This window comes from Juglans regia, chromosome 1, assembly GCF_001411555.2.
Source record: "Juglans regia cultivar Chandler chromosome 1, Walnut 2.0, whole genome shotgun sequence".
In the NCBI taxonomy this organism is placed as follows: Eukaryota; Viridiplantae; Streptophyta; class Magnoliopsida; order Fagales; family Juglandaceae; genus Juglans; species Juglans regia.
The window spans coordinates 6618082-6640700 of record NC_049901.1 but is presented as its reverse complement, the minus strand read 5'-3'; the positions used below and the strand labels follow the sequence as shown (position 1 = coordinate 6640700).

General features: G+C 37.5%; 1 protein-coding gene across 2 annotated transcripts in view; it reads right to left on the bottom strand.

The window, feature by feature from the left end:
* Positions 1 to 22619, bottom strand: part of LOC108988134 (transportin MOS14) — a 44652-nt gene that overhangs the window by 5863 nt on the left and 16170 nt on the right. For both annotated transcript variants that reach the window (XM_018961267.2, XM_018961268.2), the window contains exons 10-21: positions 18786 to 18909; positions 12840 to 12974; positions 12286 to 12366; positions 10245 to 10358; positions 10009 to 10088; positions 9561 to 9696; positions 8901 to 9047; positions 5588 to 5673; positions 4617 to 4801; positions 4426 to 4518; positions 2653 to 2840; positions 2409 to 2520 (exon numbers count right to left, since the gene is read on the bottom strand). In XM_018961267.2, the coding sequence (XP_018816812.1) occupies positions 2409 to 2520; positions 2653 to 2840; positions 4426 to 4518; positions 4617 to 4801; positions 5588 to 5673; positions 8901 to 9047; positions 9561 to 9696; positions 10009 to 10088; positions 10245 to 10358; positions 12286 to 12366; positions 12840 to 12974; positions 18786 to 18909 (1481 nt within the window). The remainder of the gene's footprint in view (positions 1 to 2408; positions 2521 to 2652; positions 2841 to 4425; positions 4519 to 4616; positions 4802 to 5587; positions 5674 to 8900; positions 9048 to 9560; positions 9697 to 10008; positions 10089 to 10244; positions 10359 to 12285; positions 12367 to 12839; positions 12975 to 18785; positions 18910 to 22619) is intronic.

Below are 22619 nucleotides of genomic sequence, written 5' to 3'. Positions count from 1 at the left end.
AGTCCTCATTGCTAATGAATGCTTAGACAGTAGGCTAAAATCTGACCAGCTGGGAATCCTATGCAAGTTAGATATGGAGAAGATGTATGATCATGTTAACTGAGAGTTCTTACTCTGTGCTTGGGAGGTGCGGTGTTGGGGAGAAATGGTGCTCGTGGATTCAATGGTGTATTTCAACGGTGAGTTTTTCAGTATTGGTGAATGGCAGCCCAAATGGTTTCTTTAATTACTCTCGAGGTCTAAGACAAGGAAATCCTTTGTCTCCACTCCTATTTGTTCTTGTCGTTGAGGCATTTAGTAAAATGATTCTAGCCTTGGTGAACAGTGGCTTTATCGAGGGACTCTCGGTGGGTAACCCTAATAGGGGCACCACTAACCTATCTCACTTATTGTTTGCCAATGATACACTGATTTTTTGTGAGGCATAACAAAACCAAATTCAAACATTGAGGTCATTATTACTTTGTTTCGGCATCTGGGTTAAAAGTGAACTTTGATAAATCATAATTGGTGCCAATGGGCAATGTTCACAACATCCGGTAGCTGGCTAGTATCCTTGGATGTAAGGATTCATCTCTGCCCATGAATTACCTTGGCCTTCCTTTTTGGGCATTTGCAAGATCTATATTGATTTGGGATACAGTGGTGGAGAAGATTGAACGCAGATTGACAGGTTGGAAGAGATCATATCTCTCATAAGGTGGTAGGATTACCCTTATCAAAAGTACTCTTTCTAATCTACCAATGTATTTTTTATTTGTATTCTCAATTCCAGCAAGTGTGGCAAACTGTATTGAGAAGTTGTATCGTGATTTTCTTTGGAGTGTGATAGGAGAAGAATTCAAGTATCATCTAGTCAAGTGGGATAAGGTATGTTCTCTAGTCTCTTCGGGTGGGTTGGGTATTAGAAATTTGAGGATTTTCAATCAAGCCTTGCTTGGGAAATGGTTGTGGAGATATAATACGAAACTGGTCCACCAGAAGCCCTATGGAAGTCAGTGATTGATTGCAAATATGAAGGCATGTTTTGGGGGGAGGGGGGGGTGCACTAGGGAGGTTCACAGGGTTTATGGAGTGGGAATTTGGAAACACATTCGAAGTGGGTGGGGGATCTTTAATCGGCATACTAGGCTGGTGTTGGAAAATGGATCTAGAATAAAATTCAGGACTGATCTGTGGTGTGGAGATCAAGCCCTAAAGGATTCATTCCCATCAGTTTTTAGGATTGCAGGTGAGAAAGATGTTTCAGTGGCTAATTGCATGGAGTTATTTGGGGATCTAGTCCAATGGAACGTGAGTTTCACTAGAGCCGCCCAAGATTGGGAAATTGGCAGCATTGAGGAGTTCTTCGGTCTTCTATGCACCATGATGCCGAGAATCCAAGGAGCAGATAAGATGTGGTGGACACCCACAGGTAAAGGTAAATTCTCGGTCCGTTCTTTCTGTAAGACGCTTACACAACCATAGAATACGCAATTCCCATGGAGAAAGATATGGAGAAACAAGGGGTCTCCCAAGCAGCATTTTTTGTACGGACAATAGCATTAGGTAAGATCTTGACGACAGATAATCTACGGAGACGTAAAATGATCATAGTAGATTGGTGTTGTATGTGTAGGAAAAATGGTGAAAATGTGGATTATTTACTGTTGCATTGTGAGGTGGCTGGAACGTTATGGAATAAGGTGTTTAATAGAATGGAGTTAGCTTGGGTTATGCCTGCCACAGTGACAGAGCTCATGGCCAGCTGGATGAATCTACGAGGTCTCCCACAAATCTCAGCGATGTGGAAAATGGTCCTGATTTGTATCATGTGGTGCCTATGGAAGGAGCGAAATGACCGGACATTTGAAGACAAGGAGCACTCACTAAAAGAACTTAGATTATTTTTTGTTAGTACTCTTTTCTTTGGGCCGCAGCTATAGATTGTCGTGGCCTCGATTTTCATGATTTTCTTGTTTCTATTACTTCTCTCTAAATATGTGTGACCTTTTGTATACCATTTTGTTAGGCTATGCCTATTCATATCAATATAATTGTTTACTTAAAAAAAAAAAAAAAAGTAATGATAGACAAGATATCCCTTAATTTTGAAATATTATCCATCAACTTCAACACTTAAGCATGTGGATCACATACAACTAAGGTTTCATATAAGTTGAGCTAGTACTTGAGGTGAGAAAGTACAGAGAAAACCAAGAGAACTAAGATATAATTAGCTTTAAAGAAAATTGAAAATATGGCTTTGAAAACACTAAAATGTAATTAATTTCATTTTGGTTTTTCCAAGATATGATAACTAGAAGGGTGATAGTAAATTAAAAAAAAAAAAAAGTGTAAAACATGCTGTTCTTTTTTTTTTTTCTTTTTTTTTTAAAAAAAACAAAAAAGCCATTTGTTATACTTACAAGACAAATATGACATTGCTGCTAGTGCTGCCCCACGATGCATAGCCGTGCAACATATGGCCGCCTTTTGGAAGGAAACTTCAAGAAGGGAACCAGATGCAGTGAGCACTTCCTGAAATCCATCAAATAACCAAAATTTTCAACAGTGTGATTGCAAACACAATCCTTTCAATTTCGACACTTCTGTGGAAGGATTTATTTTTTCCTGAAGAAGGAAATGAATAAAAAGAATGGTGTACATAACCTTAGAAGATCCCCGAACGAACGTGGATGCAAAATTTGTGTAGGCTTCCACTAGATCAGGTTCTTGATCGCATATGTACGAAGAATTAAGAGCCATTACTGATGCTGCATATGTAAACCGTTCAAAGGTGGTGACAAATAACGGACCATAGTCCTCTATGTGACCAAATTCTTCAATCACAACAGAAGCTGAAAATGAATGGTATACCAAAAAGAAAGGAAAATCAGTAATCACGTTGTCCATGGAAACCAACAAAAGCTGGCAACACAACCAAATAATATTTATGCAAATTCTGAAGCTTGTATATTATAAAATCTTTTTAACATATGATAGCATAGGATCTTCTTCCTAGCTACATGTTTTCTCTTGTATACACCCTGTGCACTTGGCTACGCCTATTAATTATACCAAAATTTTACTTATAAAAAAGCATATGATAGCATGGGATAGAAATTTGGGCATCATAATATTTTATTCTGATGTTGCATGATTCCATTTGTTGAATTTTTCAAAATCATGATATCTCAAAATTTTCATGATGTATCCCAATATTTTTCCAAGTAATATCAAAGCTTATTATTAAAAACGCACGAGTGCAAAAGTCTATCCCATTTTCCTAGCATCCATGCACAAGAAGTCCTGTTTTCATAACTGAAATAGACTTGACCATATTGATATTTTTTTTTGTTTTATGTTAAGGAACCTCTTCAAGGCAAGGCCCTTCGGACCCATCCCTGTAGAGTAAACCTCGGTCTCGTGCACCACACCCTTGTTTCCCTACACGGAACTGATTAAATCGTTGGCTTTTCACCGGGAGGTGTGGCCCCAAATGATTGTTTGCACCCATGAGATGTTGAACCTTGAACCTTGAAGAGAGTGATACCCCAAGACCAAGGCCTTCACCGCTTGGGCCAACCCCTTGGCGTTACTCAACCATATTGATATAACAGCTGACAATGAATTCTAAAAATATTTTGAACTAAGGCAACAAGAATTTATTGACAACTTGACAAGTACAAGACATCAACTAATATTGTCAAAATCCAATATGTTTAGTTTTCTTGTACCTTGCTTCTAAACAAATATCAAGTACCAATTCTAAATGCACCTCAATAACATTCTTCATCTTTAAATGCATCCTCTCTATTTTGTGCTAAAAATAAGCAAAACAAATGCAAAGATATACTAGAACCTCTATAATTGATAGTTTTTAATTCTATAATCTAACATTTCTACCACATTCTTTGCATGACAAATAGAAGCATCATTTGAATCATCTTGCATGGGTTGTTGATGCATGCGCAACAAAGAGAAAGAATCTTTATTAGTCTGATTTTAGATTTATAATTCTCAGTTTTGACTTTTTAGTAAATCTTTTGATGGATTTAGTGAAATTTGCAAGAGGCCTTTAAGGACTGACGTCTTCTAAGTAGACCTGGGCTTGTTTTATTCAAGGGTTTAATTAGAGCCCAAAAAACCAGGAAACACAGAAGGATCATAATTATCGGCAGCGCCTAATAGGAGTTAGGGAATCATGCTTCTATAGATCGATTTCTGAGCAATGTGGAACTCTAGCGTATATGGTTCTCAGGCAAACCACTATGAAATTTGTCAGGATTCAAGTTGCTTCTTCAAACAGACTGACACCGCGGTCCTCTGAACTATAAATTAACCTAGTGGCACATCATTTATGGTCAGATATTTGTGTCGAAGCAGATAAGTCATTTTAATTCCAAGAGCAGACTGCATGTTATCATAAATCAAACACCCTACCTGTTCTGACATAGCATTCATGACTTTGGAATAACAAAAAATTTGTAGAAAGGCAATCGAGTACTTTGGGCAGTACCGTCACAAAGTGCTGGCCTGCAAATCAAACAAAATGAAGCATTATTTATATATTTTGTGGAGAGAAGGTCTCATGACCTGTCAAGAACAACTCAGTTACAGATCTTTACTCATACCTGAAGATTGAATTGCTTGTGAAAGAGCCCGGCAAGCTGCTGTAGATAAACTACCATTTTCCATGTGTCCGGACATAAAAAGTTTCTCCAGCATGGGCCAAAAAACCGTGAGAAGTGCAAGTATAGGATCATCAGCCGAAGGCCCATTTGGTAAAGGCGCAAGATGACCAAATACAGTTCCAATTCTGAAATGATATGATCAGACATGAGAGATGGAGTACAAGAACATGTGATATAATTTTCTTGAGAAGGTAACAAATATCCAAGCATGGAAGGTTCCCACATTAGTCATGAACAAATGCACTGGATGGGGGGAAAAGAATCAACCCTTTAATCAAAATATAGCTTTTAGTAAAACTGTTGCATAAGATAGTCCACCTTTTAATTTGACATAACAGACTCTTTTTATGGTAAAAAAAATATACAATTTTCTAGTCCAGCAATTCTATAATGTGGAGTAATGAGCACAAATCGGTAATGATAAATTAAACATCACAAAGCCTAGCCTATATGGATGGCAAGAGTTAATTAAACAAATTACATTATTTCAAAATTCCCCATGACTGCTCAAACACATGCAATTTCATCTTATAAAGGAGGTATAGTGGAGACACGATTCGAACTCAAACCACCTGCTTTAATACCACAATATGTCACCACTTGTCTCATAAACCAAAGGTGGGGATGAATTTAGTCCTTTACCATTCTAAACTTAACCACGTAATAAGCTTATAATTTAAAAGGGAAGCATACAATAGAAACAAGCTTCAGACTTGGGATGAGCTGGCCTGATACAACTAAGTTACCACATATCCTGAAAACCTAAGTTGAAGGGAAAAATATATTATTCCAACAAGGCTCAGAATTTTACTCAACACCTGACATCTCAACTACCAAGAAAAAACAAGCTAGGATAGTTATTAAATTGCTAGTTTCCACAAGATATCCAACTCAGTACTCAATAAATGTACCTGTAGAGCCCCCTTGCCGCAGAGTTCAAAATTTGTGTATAAGTAGCTGGGTTCTGTCTCAAAGAATGTTTGTTATCATCATCAACCTGAAAGAACATTAAACTCTCAGATCTTTTTTTTATAAGTAAGAAAATTTATTGATCCTCATATATAGGCATAACCCAAGTACATATGTGGTATGCAAGAGAGAAATACCTAATTACAGTCTACGAACAAAGAAAGAAGCATACACGTCATTAAAATTAACCCCCAATAATACAACAGCTTTAGCCCAAATTAACAAAGATTGGAAAAATAAGTCTCTAATCGCCCCCAATGAGCATTCTCTATTTTCAAAACATCTTCCATTCCTCTCATTCCATATAGACCACATAAGACATTGGGGTACCATCTTCCAAACCTTTGCTACTTGGTGATTTCCCCATATGCCGTACCAACAAGCCAAAAGATCCACCACCCTCTTTGGCATCACCCAAGCAATGTCCAGCCTTACAAAGATTTCATCCCATAGAGCCTTTGCCACATCACAATGAAGAAGTAGATGGTCTGTCGATTCGCCATTCCTTTTGCACATGAAGCACCAATCCATTGTGAAAAAGCCACGCTTCCTTAGCTTGTCTATGGTCAGAAGTTTCCCATGAGAGGCCAACCAACCAAAGAAAAGCAACTTTTAGGGGCACTCTACACTTCCAAATGCACTTCCAAGGGAAAGCAGTAGAAGGATGGGTAGACAAAGCATTGTACAAAGATCTAACCGAGAAATTCTTGTTCCCGGGGTATATCCACAGCAGTTTGCCCTCCATGCCGCACTCCAAATTCAATGCACACAAGGTGCTGTAGAAGTCAGAAAATGTCTCCCACTTCCCAATCTTGAACTGATCTGATAAATGATACATTCCACTGCAGCAGGCCATTCGAAGAGTCCATGTAATCAGCAACAGAGTCTTCCTTATGCAGTGCAATTCTGAAAAGATAAGGAAAGGCCTCCTTGAGAGCAACATTACCATGCCAAACATCAACCCAGAATCTGACCCTTGTTCCATGCCCCGCCACAAATCTGAAATTACGAATAAAATCCTCCCAGCCCTTCCTATTAGATTTCCATACACCCACACCATAATATCCACGCACTTCATAAGAAATCCAGCCTCCCCTGATGCTGCCAAATTTAGCTTCAACCACAGTCCTGCGTCACTTTCTTTATGGTACCGCCACAACCATTTCCCAAGTAAGGTCTTATTGAAAATGCTCAACTTTCTAATCCCCAAGCCACCACAAGATAGGGGGTAAAAATCTTGTCCCATTTAATCAAATGAAACTTTTTCTCATCCACCCCACAAGAAAGCACAGAATAATCTTTCCATCTTATTAGCCACACCAGCTGGAATTGAGAATAATGAAAGATAGTACGTAGGGAGGTTAGATAGCGTACTCTTAAAAAGAGAGATTCTTCCTTCTTTAGATATATACATCATTTTCCAACCAGCCAATCTATTCTCAAATTTTTTGACAACACCATCCCATATTACCTTGGAATTATGAGGAGCTCCCAAGGGAAGACCAAGCATAGGCAATAAAGAAACCTTACAACCCAAGGTACTCTCAGATCTTTAAGTGCACTGCAAAATTGATTTGATTAATATTTATATATCATTAACTCATAGCACAACCCCATAACGGACACTTAGGCATTGCTCTTGTATATGTCCTGTCTACTTGAGCTTTTGCCTATTCTTTATATATATATATATATATATATATATATATATATATATAAGACAATTTTATTAAATCGAATGAAATAGGCGAAGCCCATGTACACAGAATATATATAAAAGAAAACACCTAAATACATTCTAAGAAGCAGAAAACAACAACAAAAAATCATGAGCTGAAACTCCATTAATCACTAAAGCAAAAATCCTTTGCAATAAAGTGTCCACAAAAAAATTCCGAATTTCTTCCAAGGTGTGCTACTTATCATTAAAACACCATTAGTTCCTTTCCAACCAAATGCACCAATAAGACACAAAGGAACCATCTTCCCACATAGCAGCCACTTAAGAGCAACCACAAAGCCCGTTCCAACACGTAATAAGATCCACCACTCTCAAAGGCATCACCCAAGCCAACCCAATTCTACTAAAAACTTCATCCCAAAACGACTTTGCCCCACCTCACAATGCAAAAGTAAATGATCCATAGATTCCCCATGCTTCTTGCACATGAAAGACCACTCCATAAAAATAAGGCCATGCTTCCTCAAATTATCCATCATCAAAATGTTCCAAAGCGAGGCTGTCCATATAAAAAAAAAGTGACTTTGGAAGGCACGTGAGACCTCCAAATATGCTTCCAAGGAAAAGGAGGACTATGCTGAACAGTCAACACCTTATAATAGGAACGAAAAGTAAACTTTTTACTTCCCTTGGGCTTCCACAAGATCCTATCCCTCTCTCCCCTTCCGATTGATATCTCCGTAACCATTTCCCCAACAAAGCCTTATTGAAAACTCTCAAATTGCAAACCCCATACCTCCATTTCAAATAGGAGCACAAACTTTATTCCACCCCATCCCAAATAGCCTTAGACTTGAAAGACACCCCCCATCGGAAGGCCTAAATAATATATTGAATCATTGGTAGAGAAGCAACTTTACAGCCCAAAAAAAGCTCACCAAACAATTTATATTATGCACCCTCCCCCACCGGAACCATCTCCGACTTACCCAAATTCACCTTTACCTATTCTTTTTTATCAATAAAATCTTGTTTACCGATAATAATAATAAAAAAAATAAAATAAAATGCACAACCCCATAACAACAAGCAGACATCATAATTTGCTAGGGAGAATATATACACTGGCAAGTTGGAGAGGCATCCAAGGTAACTCTCAAATAGCAGCTATGTGGAAGATGGTCCCAATATGTTTACGGTGGTGCATATGGATGGAGAGGAATGGACGGATTTTTGAGGCTCATGAACGGACAATGGATGAGCTTAGAACATCTTTTTTTTTTTATAGGTAATCAGCAGCTTAGAACATTTTTTATTAATACCTTATTCTATTGGTCAATTGTAATAGATTTTAATGGCATGAACATGTATGATTTCCTTGTATCTTTAGACAATCATGCATAGGTGTTGCTCTGGTATATGTCCCATGTACTTAGGCTATGCCTACTTTTCTCATTAATAAAGTTCTTTACTGATCAAAATATATATATATATTATAAGTAAGAAGTGAATAGAGAAAAAATATATATCTATATACACGAGATCAAAAAAAATAACATAAAGTTAAGGCTTACAAGTTTTCCAATAGCTTCATAGCTTGAAGAAAGCAATCTAGCCAACAAATTGCTCTTTAGTTCTTTGTTGGGTACAGAACTAAGTATGAGACTTATTGCACTGACAACTTCTTCCTCATATTCCAAAGGTAAATGCCTCATCAAACTCTAGGAAACCAAACACAATCTGTAAGGCAAGGAACCACAAAATATGTATTCCCAAGAAATATTTGAAGAGAAGACCATGAGAATAAATATATATGAATTAGCAAGCTTTAAATCGTAAGGCAAGTATTCTGAAAGTAATGTGGATTTTGGCATTAAAAAAATGGGAAACGATATTTATCATCAATTGAGAAGGACCACATTATCCAGCAAGTTCAGTTACCGATCAAAAAGACATTATCCAGCAAGTTCAGTTAACGCATTGATAACTATAACAAACAAGGTTGCATTGACTTGGATCAAACACTAGCTTGAAATATCCATAATATATAAATCAAAAGGCTGCAACACAAAAAACTTCCCAAAGAGTGAAATCTGTAAAACAAGTTGAGTAGGAACCTTACGTCAACACAATTAACATACATGAACAATTGACCATGCTGAAATCCCTTGTAGATCAAACAATTGAGTGAAGCATTGATTCAACACTCATAATAGTTATGGAAAGTAATTTACCTCTCCTATCCACATCAAAATTTCCAAGTTTGCTGGTTCAAAAATTACTGCAGAAGCATCTTCACATACTTTACGCAGGGCAGAGGCGCAAGCATTTGAGGACAGAGGTTCTGAGATCCCTGAAGCAAGAAATAATCTGAAAATAGAAAAGAGTACCAAAAAGGAAAAGGTCAATGCCTGCTCTATGGTGATCCTATACGATGAATATAAGAAATTTTGCATATATGTTCCAAGCAAAAGAAAATGAAGAAGCTGAAAACATCATCAAGAACAAATTCATTGATACGATCAATTGGTTGATAACCCACTAGGCCCACATTCCAACTATTTAGGCTTGGCTACAGGAATCATTATTCAGCATTCAGCCCTAAGACATCCTGGCAGATCATGCTTAAGATGTATACTCAAAGTAAATGGATAGGCACTGCTTGAAGAAGAGAGTAGTTACAGTAAGGGCCTAGCATTTGTTTGAAAGGCAGTCATCCACTTGGAATAGGAACCAACAACATCAGCAAGAGATCTGTATACCTAGAGCAGAAATAAGCATATTAGATAAATAGATAGAACCGGATCAAAAAATGCATTCTCCAGATTCAAGGCCAACAGTTTTTCCCAGTAAAATAAACTGCTTTTAGCAACTAATCTGCACTGTAGAAAAGAAAAGGGAGAGAATGAGTAACATACAATGCACATGAAGCCCTTAAGCTCATCAGAAGGCCTCACAGACAAAATTGTTATCAACTGCATAATCACAGAGAAATCAAAAGTTTGGCCCTCCTGAAGGACTACTTCAGCAACCTGAAATGTAAAAATTATACATTACTACCGTAAAAAGTAAATAAATAATAATGGCCATATATGTGAATTGGCATGCTTCAAATTCAGTGGAGCGGAAATGGATTGGTCTGAATAGCTGAAAACTCTCACATTCAGGAAAATTGGAAGCCCAGGGTTGACCCCCTTTTTTTATCAGTAAACGAAATTCTATTGATCATAAGAATAGACAAGAGTTCAAGTACGCGGAACATATACAAGAGCATTGCCTATGCATGTTGTTTAGTGATACAAGAAATTCCTGAAAGTTCATGCCATTAAAATCAATTACAACTGATCAATGGAGTAAAGTGTTGAAAAAAGAAATTTCCAAGCTCATCCATTGACAGTTCTCGATTTTCGAAGCTTTTTTCGTTCCTCTCCCTCCAAATACAACAAGAAGTCAGAGAGATTGATAGTTGCAGAAGATACTACAACCCCTGAAAAACATTCCACACAAGGATAAAGCCGGAAAGAATGCAAGAGAAGTTCTCTCTGTAAATGATCTATTAACTCTAACCTCATGGCAGACAACCAATGATTTGTAGGAAATAAATACAAACATCAAGTGCTGACATTGAATGGGGTCCAATACAATAATCCAGAAAAGCAGGAGACAAGTAGAAGGCCATAGTTATATATACCGACATACACATATATATGAGAGAGAAAGAGAGAGAGATCTGTGTGCACATGCATATGTGTCTACAAAACTATGTACTTTGCTGAATGTTATGTATAAAATGAATTTTAGGTCAAGTTACCTAATTGCAAAATAGCAAGGGTGACTTTGCGAGGAATAACCGTAGTTATTAGATGGCAAAGCATAAGAATTCAGAGGGACGCTCATATTATAGCAGAAAGTGCACAAAAAAAAAAAACAAAACAAAAGACAGACAAGGCTTAAAAAGTGCACTGAAGAAAACGACATTATGACACTCAGGAGATGGACAGTATGCCAGCTACTAAAGTGGCAGGGAAGGCACCAAACTCGTCTTCCTCCCCAGAAGCATCCATAGTATCCTCATGTCTTCTTCTTTTGCCAAGATGCCCAACATAATCGGCCAAATGAAAGAATTCAGTTCTCAGCCTTAATAACAAGAGAAGCCTTTAGATTTGACGACCATTTGCCCCTTTATAAATACCTGAGCATTTTCCTTTAAAACTTTCCTCTTTAAGAGCTTGCAGAAGTCTACTAAGAAAATTTTACAATGAAAGAGTGGTTGGTGAACTAAGGTACCACATATAGCAACTTGTCTTCATATTGACAGACAGTCCTCTCAGGAGGAAAATCAACACAATGGAATGGTGTTGCATGCATAGTTAACAGTTCATGAAGCTCTTCTTCATTGGAGAGGTAAATACAACTATTTCAAGCACTAACAAACCCAGAAACACTCCTTTCAGAGAAGGAGAGGGCAGTAATTTATATTTCATTAGAAGGTCAGAGTCCCTTGTATACAACATGTGCACTTGGTTATGAACAGCATTCATTCTAGCACAATTCCAAACACTATCGATACTGACATTCAGTAACTTAAAGAATCATTGCTGCCATTTCTGGGAACCTGAATAAATTGCACAAAAGAAACATTTTGAAGACTACAATAATTTGTGCCCTTTCACGTTTTTCACATGGAAGAAGAAACACAAGTTCAATATCATTGATGGAGGCAAAACATATCTCATTTCAACTTTTTAAACACAAAATGGAGCAAACCTGTTATAGATGGCAACAACATATCAGATAATTTTTTTTATCAGTAACAACATATCAATATATCTAACATATAAATATATAAGCACAAAGAATTAAGAAAAAGGGTCCTTAAAGTAAACAATAACCTAGAACATCATGTAACTAAAACTAATAACAGCACCCAAAAGAAAAATCAACCAAGTTGTTCCTCACCACGTTAAGAGCAAATAATTTGCTCTCCACCTCCGTCCAAGGTATTGGTACATTTGTTGAGGCCCAACCACCAATGAAAAGCTACAATGACATTTAAAGTAAAAATTACAAACATCACAAATTTGTCAAAAAGGAACTTGAAACCGGAAGTAAACACTAGTAGGCTCGTTTGGACACATAGAATATCTCAGAATATCTGTGAAGTGCAATGGTTTGAGTTTAAGATGTTTTATTGGGTTTTAGGAAAGGAGGGAGAAAAAATTGAATAAAATATTATAAAGTTAAAAAATTGTTTGAATATAATTTTTTTATATAATTTTTGTTTTATTTTTTGTGTTTTGTTTGGAAGTTTTGGAAACTTTTGTGTTTGGATAATGATTAGAGAATGATTAGATAAAAAAGTTGAAAATTTGAAATTGAAAAGTGTTGTGTGGGAAAGAAATATCTGAGAATACCTCGGTGTCCAAACTAGCCAATGTACCTTGTGTAAGTAAAAAGAAGACATTCTCTTAAACAAATACCTTTCCATAAGTAAAAAGGAAAAAAAAAAGTACCTTTTGTATAAAGGTAGCTGATCTTAAAAGCTGACAAATATCAACCAAAAGTTCAACAAGATTCATCCTAAAATGAACAAGGCTATCAGGCAGATCAGGGTTTCCTCTGTCATCATCAAATGTAGATTCATCCACCTGTTAAAGAGAAGATGTTATTCATATCATATATCTGTGCTTATTACTGACCAAACTGACATGGCAAAGAGAGAGAAAAATTAGAGCGTACGCACAGACCATAAAGTTCAACAAACAGACGCACTGTGAACATGTGAAATAGATAAATCATCTCTTTGACAACTAGTTAAACTTCTAGCACATTAAACACATTAAATCAAACTATCGAAAAGATTGCAATAGTTCACTGAAAAATCAAAGAGCCGAAAGGACTTAAGTTTTGAGCATCACGGGCTAATTATCATCAGTACCATTAAGATAAAATTGTAATTAATGATAATTTATAGTGCAAGAGGTAGATAAAAGCCAAATGAACTTCAAGTTCTTAAACTAAAATACAATAATTAACAATTGTTTTTTATAAGTAAACGATTATATTAATAAATAGAATAGGCATAGCCCAAGTACACAAGATTATATACAAGAGGAAACACCTATCTAAGATGAAGAAAAGGAAACAAGAAAATTATTAAGGTCTAAACCATTAAAATCTATAGCTATGGTCCATGGGAATAACATTCTAACAAAAAAATATCTAAGATCCTCAAATGATCTCTCCTTGTCTTCGAACGTCCTGTCATTATTTTGCTCCTGTCATTTTGCTCCTGCCATAAGCACCATAGAATACAAATAGAAACCATCTTCCACACGGCTTTGATTTGTGGAATACCTCCTAGATTTGTCCAACAAGCCAAGAGCGCCTCCACTGTGGCGGGCATAACCCACACTAACTCTAATCTGCTAAACACCTCAACCCATAATGTTCTAGCAACATCACAATGTAGTAGAAGATGATCCATTGTTTCACTGCTCTTTTTGCACATGCAACACCAGTCTATTATGATCACCCCACGTCTTTGCAAATTCTCTGTCGTCGAGATCTTTCCCAATAAAGTTGTTCATGCAAAGAAAGTCACTTTGGGAGGCGCCTTATTACGCCAAATCCTCTTCCATGGAAGCTAAGTGTTATGCACGTGTGAGAGACTTATAGAACGATCAAACCGAGAATGTGCCTTGACCTGCAGGTAAGGGTGGTAATATGTAACACGACTCAGCCTTAACGGGTTCAGATCAAAACGGGGTGACCCGTTAAGACACGATTGCTTAACAGGTTGATAACGGGTCAATCCGTTATGACCCATTAAGAAAGTTAAAGTTACAATTATACCCTTATATCTAAAAATAAAATTGTTGAGATTTTAATTTCGATATTTTTATTGTTTGAATTGTAATTTTAGACTTGTCGTTAATTTTATATTTTTTATAGATATTGTAATTTTAACATTTATATAAAATTATGTTAAACTTAACTAGGTCATATGGGTTAATTTCGAATATGTTTAACCCATTTACATAAACGGGTCCAAATGAGTTAACACGACACGACCCGTTATGTTAATGGGTGGTGTTGAGGTTTGAGATTTTGACACGATAAGCTTAACGGATCGGGTTATGGTTGACCCATATAGTATAATATACATGTCTTGACACAACACAAACACGACTCATTAACACAATTTGACATCCCTACCTACAGGTACCCACCACATCTTATCATTTCCTAGGATGCTCGGTCTCACAGAATACAGAAGTTGAAAAAACTCCTCAATACTACCAATTTCCTAGTCTTAGACCGCCCTACTAAAGATGATGTTCCACTGTATTTGATCCTCAGCTATCACCATAAAATCAGCCACTGAAGCTTCTTTCTCACATGCAATCCTGAATACCGAGGAGAATAAATCTTTTAGTGAATTATTTCCACACCATATATCGCTCCAGAATTTTATTCTAGAACCATCTCCCAACACAAGTCTAGTATGACGTTAGAACACCTCCCATCCCCGACTAATATGCTTCCAAATCCACACTCTATGAGGCCCATTTACCTCTCTACTACACCAACCCCCCCCCCCCCCAAACCAACACACACTTCCATATTTACAATCAAATCACCAACTTTCATAGAGCTTCCGGTTCCGTGTTATATCACTACAACCATTTCTCAAGTAATGCCCTATTGAAAATCTTTAGATTTCTAATAACCAACCCTCCCAAGGGAAGTGGAGAACATACCTTAGGCCATTTGACTAGATGGAATTTAAAGTCCTCCCCCATGCCACTTCAAAGGAAGTCCCTGTATAGTTTCTCAATCCGAAGCGCTACACTTGCTGGAATTAGGAATAGAGATAAAAATTGTGTTGGTAGATTAGAGAGTGTATTCTTGCTTAAAGTGATCCTGCGCCCTTTCGACAAATACAATCTCTTCCAACCAACCAATCTATGTTTGATTTTCTCGATCACTATATCCCATATTGTTACAGTCCTTGGGGCTGCCCCCAAAGGTAAACACATGTAATTCATAGGTAGGGTAGACACCTTGCATCCTAGAGTGTTAGCCAGTTGTCGGATATTACAAACATTACCAACTGGCACCAATTTTGATTTTTCAATGTTCACTTTCAAACCCAATGCCGCTTCAAAGCAGAGTAGGAGCGCCCTCAGTGCCCGCAATTGATTTTGTTCTGCCTCACAAAATATAAAAGTATCATCTGCAAAAACAAATGAGAAATGTTAATAATACCCCTAGTGGGGCCACCAATCGAGAATCCAACCATTAAACCACTGCAAACCAACGCCGAAGTCATTCTGCTCCGTGCCTCCATAACAATGACAAAGAGGAGTGAGAACAGTGGATCCCCTTGTCTTAGACCATGAGAACTGCTAAAGAAACTAATTGGACTACCATATACTAGCACAGAGAATCTTGTTGTTGATATGCACCATCTAATCCACAAGCACCATCTCTCCCCAAAACCACACCTCCCAAGCAAGTAGAGTAGAAAATCTCAATTAACATGATAATATGCCTTCTCCATATCTAACTTACATAGGTTCCCAAGGTTACCAAATTTTTGTCTGCTATCTAAACACTCATTGACAAAGAGGACTGAATCTAGAATTTGCCTTCCTCGTACAAATGCGTTTTGAGGTTTTGTTATAGTCTTCCACAACACCTCCCCTAATCGGTTTGCAAGTACCTTAGAGATGATCTTATACACCCCACTCACAAGACTAATGAGCCGAAAATCTTTGAACTCCAATGCTCCAATCTTCATAGGAATTAGTGCTATAAATGTGGAGTTAAGGCTCTTTTCAAATTTTCCAGCCATGAACAGCTCCTGAAACACCTTCATTAAATCCCCTTTCACCACTTCCTAACAAGTTTGGAAGAATCCCATAGAAAATCCATCTAGCCCAGGTGCTGTCTTTGGCCATTTTCCTCACCACATCATGAACCTCCATCTCCTCAAAGGGCCTCTCCAACCTTGAGACATCTTGTGGGTCAACAGAATCAAAAACTAAACCATCGAGTTTTGGCCATCACCCCATTTGTTATGTAAGCAAGTGTTCAAATAAACCAACAACATGATCTCTAATTACAGGGGCCTCGGTACATGATGCACCCTCTATATTCAGCATCTCTATAATGTTGGTTTTCTTGTGAGAATTGGCCACTCTATGAAAGAATATTGTACTTTGATCCCCTTCTTTCAACCACAAAGCTCTCGATTTTTGGGGCCACGAAATCTCTTCCAGCAAAATAACCCTCTCTAATTCAATAACCACCTTTGACTTTCGAGATATTTCTTCCAAGGAAAGAGCCCGGCCCTCCTGTGTCCTCTCTAGCTCCTAAAGCTCTTCCAATATAGACTTCTTTCGTTCCCCTATATTGCCAAAAGACTGTGTGTTCCAAATGTTCAAGTCATTTTTTAAAGCTTTCAGCATACCTACAGGAATGAAACTAGGGGTTCCATCAAACTGATATGAGGACCACCATTGTCGAACCCTGTCCACAAAACCTTCAGTCTTCAGCCACATATTTTCGAATTTAAAATATCAACGCCCTCCTTGGATACCACCATAATCAAGCAAAATAGGAAAATGATCCGAGAACAAACATGAGACAGCCTCCTTTGACAATCGACATAATTCCAGATACTGAGCTTCCCAATCCGAGGATACTAGAAATTTATCCAATCTAGACCACGTATGATTATTTGACCATGTGAAAGCCCCTCCCATGAGAGGGATGCCCACCAGATTCAAGTCGAAAATAAATTCTAAAAATTATGTCATTGTTGGTCGCATTCTACTATCAAGCGTTCACTTAGAAATCTTACATCATTAAAGTCACCACCTATACACCATGGTAGTTCCCACCAACTATGTACTCCAGCTAATTCTTCCCACAACATACTTTCTATTGTTGTTCAAGTTTGGCCCGTAAATACCAGGAAAGGCCCACATAAAGTTATCTTCCACACTTCTTAAAGAGAATGCCACTGTGTACTCCCCTATAAAGTCCTCCATTCTCTCCACCATTATTCTATCCCACATCACTAATACACCTCCTGAAGCCCCATCAGCTGCAAGATAAGCCCAATCCACATATGTACAGCTCCATATACTTCGAACAATTTTCCTTGTAACATATTTCAATTTGGTTTCCTATAAGCATACGATGTCCGCCCTCCATTCACAAAGCAAATTTTTTATACGAATACGTTTATTTGCCTTGTTAAGCTCTCAGACATTCCAAGAAACAATTTTAGGCTTCATAAAACAGGTGTTATTCCCTTCCCTATAGATCTCTCTCGACTTGCACTGCCTTCATAATTAAGAGACCACGTTAGCCTCTTTAGCTCCCTCTGTTTTTTAGAAACTGATTTTTTAAGATCAACATGACCAGATTCAATGGCTGTAAGCAATGCCATAAATTGCTCCTCAAAACCTTCACACTCAATCCCGACACAATATTGAATTTCCTTTACCTTTTGCAGAACCCAATCCGAAACATTAGATTGATCTAGAAGCATACAGTTAAGAGGTATGGGTTCCCCTCCTTGTTAGCCCACTGCGAAACCAACGGCATCCTCAGCTCACCCTTAGAAAAACACTCATACTCCCATTCTGAAGGACCCAGTAACGATATAAGGCTCCTAGGAGAGACCCTTCATCTGCACCCACGTCCCTTGTTTCCTCCAAAAATAGGTCTTGGGTATCATCCATTTGCTGCGTAGCCTGCACTAGAGAGGATAACATTGGAGGAGCGGTGGCAACCTCCTCCTTGTGACTCGTCGGCATTATCTAGAGATCCAGTAATCATCGACGTTATCTGGCTTAGATTAGCCGTCAAATACTGTTGAAGAGGCCTCTGTCGTCACCTCTCCCACCGTTGCCTTCACCCTCTGCGGCTCCATCGAAGACTACTCAGCCTATGTCACGGTTGACAAATTTTTATTTAAAATATCATAAATTTATTCAAAAAAATCAGTTTCTTCCAAAAATTTTCACTTGAATGCTACAACACTAAACTTCAACCACTAAAAGGAACCGCACATGTACATCTCGGAGATTTTAATTATGTGGGCCATGGTTATAGAGTCTAATGGTCTCAACTTTCATGATTTCCTTGTATCCGTTTCTAGTTCCTAACTAAGTGTAATCTCTTGTATACTTCCTATGTAATTAGGTTATGCCTATTTCAATATCAATAAAATATCTTCATACTTACAAAAAAAAAATTAGAAGATGTAATGAAGACGCCTAAAATCAACCAGGCATACTTCACATCATAGTTTCAAGATGCATAAACCAACAGAAAGCAACATCTATTTGGTCACCTACCAAAATAGAAGGCACATTAATCATACAACACAAAATCATTAACATACAATTACAATACAAGGGAAATAGACAAGGGTAAACCTGTGCACGCAATAAAAGCGCATCAAGCAAAGCTGAAAATACAGAAAAAAACATGTCTTCCACGCGTTTCCTATTTTTTGCACCATCCTCATCAAGGCCAAGAATATAGCTTGCAAAACTAGACCTGGGAAAGAAAACTTCTACTCAGTTATCATGCTTTAAATTTGCAGCAAGAAACAAGAGAAGCTTTTCCACATAATTCACATAACAAAAAACTAGAAGCTTCAAATCAAATATGTCTATGGGGAACTATAATTTATTTATAATTAACGAGTCAATCAGAAATTTAAAAAAAAAATAGGGAGGGGAACAACTTTAATGCACATCAAGCAACTGTTAACATAGGGAACTTATATTTGCAAATATAGAGCACAAGAGCTTCAGATAAAACTGACCATCACCTTGGGTTACACACGCATAAATGGAAGTGTGTACATTTAAAAAGGTGTATACTTATAAAAAAAAAAAAAACCATTTAAAAAGGTGTATATGTTTTGGAATAAAATAAATGTTATGCTTATTTTTGGGGTGGGGAGGAGGGAGAGAGAAACTACTTTTTGAACAGTGAATAGTAGCAAAGCACCAAAGAAGAGAGCGAGAGAACAAAGACAGCATTATAAGCACTCTTACCTGAACACTCATGCCACTCAATATTACACTAAGCGCTCGTTTGGACACTTGAATATCTCATAATTCTGTGAATAGTAGTGAAATGATTTGAGTTAAGATGTTTTATTAGGTTTTGGAAAATGAGAGAGAAAAAGTTGAATAAAGATATTATAAAGTTAAAAGAAAAAATTGAATATTATTTTTATTTTGAAACTAGAAAAAAGTTCTGTTGTTTTTTATGTTTTGTTTGGAAGTTTGGGAAATTTGTATTGGATTTTGTGTTTGGATAATGATTAGATAAAAAAAGTTGAAAATTTGAAATTGAAAAGTATTTTGTGTTTGAGTGATGTTTGGGAAGGAACTTATGAGAAGTTCTGAAAATATCTAAGAATATCTCAGTACCGAAACAAGGCCTAAGTCTGAGTTCTTTGAGTGCAATGAAGCATATTGATATAGATTCATTGTCTCCTACCTTTTCAGGGTTACAACTCTGATTTTAACCAGTAAATAAAAGATTAAATAGAACCCAATAAAAGAGAAACTAGGTCTCAAGAAAATAGAATCAACACACTAGAAATTTCAACAATGCTAGACTCCACTCTTATGTTTTTTAATAAGTGGACTATAGTCCAGTAATAGAGTGGAATCTAATACGAGACCCCGCCTATTACCAAAATACCTATTCATAAGATTCTTAAGAGATCAACAGATTTGCCTCGTTTCAAAATTGACTATAACTTACAGAAAATAAAAATCCTAAATCTAGAATACTTTGCTCAGAACTTTAAAACCACAAACTTGTGCTTCTATTAGACTTTGCATATTGGTGCTATAACATGAATTGTTCTAAGTTCATCTCCATTGACAGAACTGCATTGGATGGGTCGGGCCTAGTCAAAACCCTGAAATGGGTGTGGAAGGCTAAGACTCGTTTCGGAGTTTCTGGAGTATCAGATATGGAATCGTCTTCTAGCATGACGGTGCCACCACTTGCTCCGATGACCGCAGAGGTTGCACAGATTTTTGCCGATCATCGACGACACCTCTGATGAGACTCCGATAATTGTTCTAACACCGAAGGTGCAAGAGGGTGATATAGTGGTTCGAGACGCTGAAAAGGAGGTGCATTATTGGTTGTAGGAAATAGAAGAAATGGAGTTGGAAGAGAATCACGATGGGGGGTGTCTTAATCAGGTAGTGATTATGAATCCCTTGAATAATGGAGTTCTTACGAGGGAACTATGTCCAAATTTAATTGAGAAGACTTTGCCAGAGGAGGGGTATCGGCATCTGGAAAAGGTTGGGGGGGTTGACGGAGGTATAGGAGTACCATCTATGGTATTGAAGGGTGCTTTGCAAATGGCTATTTCTTCAGAGAATGTGCTGCCAGAAGCTACTTTACTAATGGTGGTCAGCGAGGTAGAGGGTGACAAGGAAGAAACGGGCAGTCCAATTCCGTTATGTACTATCCCTCCAAAGCCAGCTTCTAAATTAACATCGGACGGGGTGTTGAAAAAAGTGGAGGAATTACAAGAGTGTGTATGGATATCCTGTGTAGGGTTTGAAGCATTGTTTTCAATTTCGTTTCATACCGGCCGGTACGGCCAATATTTGCCATACCAGCCGCTGGGCCGATACATGTACCATATACGTTTCGTACCGGCCCAAATACCGGTCGTACCTGTCTCAATTTCGACATGTACCGACCTATATTTCGGCCTATACAAGCCGATATTTCGGCCTTCAATTTTTTATTTTTTTTTTCATTTTTTCAAACTACAAGCTTATTTTTTTACCCATAATTCAGACTAGACTATTTATAATTTATATATATGTATTTATATATAATTTATTCATATATAGACTATTATTTTGGAATATAATTTATATATAATTTATTCATCTATCGACTATCCCGAAACGATACACGAAACGGTACCGGTACCAAAATATTTCGTTACAGTGCCTTGACCGGTACGGCTTCTGGTACAATATTCAAAACATTGGTTTGAAGAGCAATTTAAGGCTCTTCTAGTTGCTACTGAAGCAAGAAGATCCACGGCTTTGAAGTCAGTAGTGAAAAGGGGCAGGGAGTTGAAACGTTTAAAAAGCTACATTAATTACGACAAAAATGAGGGAAGTGTGTGGAGGGATAGGTTGAAAGTACGGGGGTCTTGGTCATCTAATGAAACCTAAAATCCTTTCTTGGAATGTAAGGGGGATCAATGATGTCAACAAACGTCTCCGCATTAGATCTCTTCTTCGTAGCTGGAAAATTGACATTGTTTGTCTTCAAGAGACTTAGGGCTCATTTGTTTCTGCAGATTAGATGAGTTGAAATAAAAGTTGAAAGTTTAATAAAATATTGTTAGAATATATTTTTTTAATATTATTAACCCCAAGGGGTTGGTCCAAGTGGTGAAGGTCTTGGTCTTAGGGTATCACTACCTTCAAGATTCAACACCTCATGGGTGCAAAAAAATCATTTGGGGCCACACCTCCTAGTGAAAAAGCCAGTGATTTAACCAGTTCCGTGTAGGAAAACTTCTGAGGGTGCATTGCACGGAACAATGGTTTACTTTACAGGGGTAGGTCCTGCCTTGGAGAGGTTCCCTGGCATAAAAAAAATATACTATTTTTGTTTTGAGATTTGAAAAAGTTGAATTGTTTATTTTATTTTGCGTGAAAATTTGATGAAGTTGTCATGATTAAATAAGATGAGATGAGAATGGTTGTGAAAACAAACAAGGCTTAAGTTGAGTTTTATTGATAGAAATATTATTCGTAGTTTGTGGGGTTGTTCTTTCGTGGGGTGGTATTATATAGCTTCGTTGGGCGCTTCAAGAGGTGTGTTGTTGATGTGGGACAAGAGAATAGTGGAGTTGGTAGAGGATTGCATTGGGTATTACTCAGTGGCCATTTCTTTCAAGAATATTGAAGATGAGTGGAGGTGGGCTTTTGTGAGCGTGAATGGGCCTAATGTATCCAGTGATAGAAATTTTTTGTGAGAGGAATTGGTGGGTCTGTATTTCTTATGGGATTTACCATGGTGTTTGTGTGGATATTTTAATATTGTTCGGTTCCCTAGTGAGAAAGCGAGGGCATCCACGTCGACAGGGGCAATGGAAGACTTCTTGGAGCTTATTTTTTATCTGAATCTCATGAATCTCCCTTTGGTAGGGGGCTTATACTTGGTCTAACAATAGAGGGTGGTCAAGATTGGAT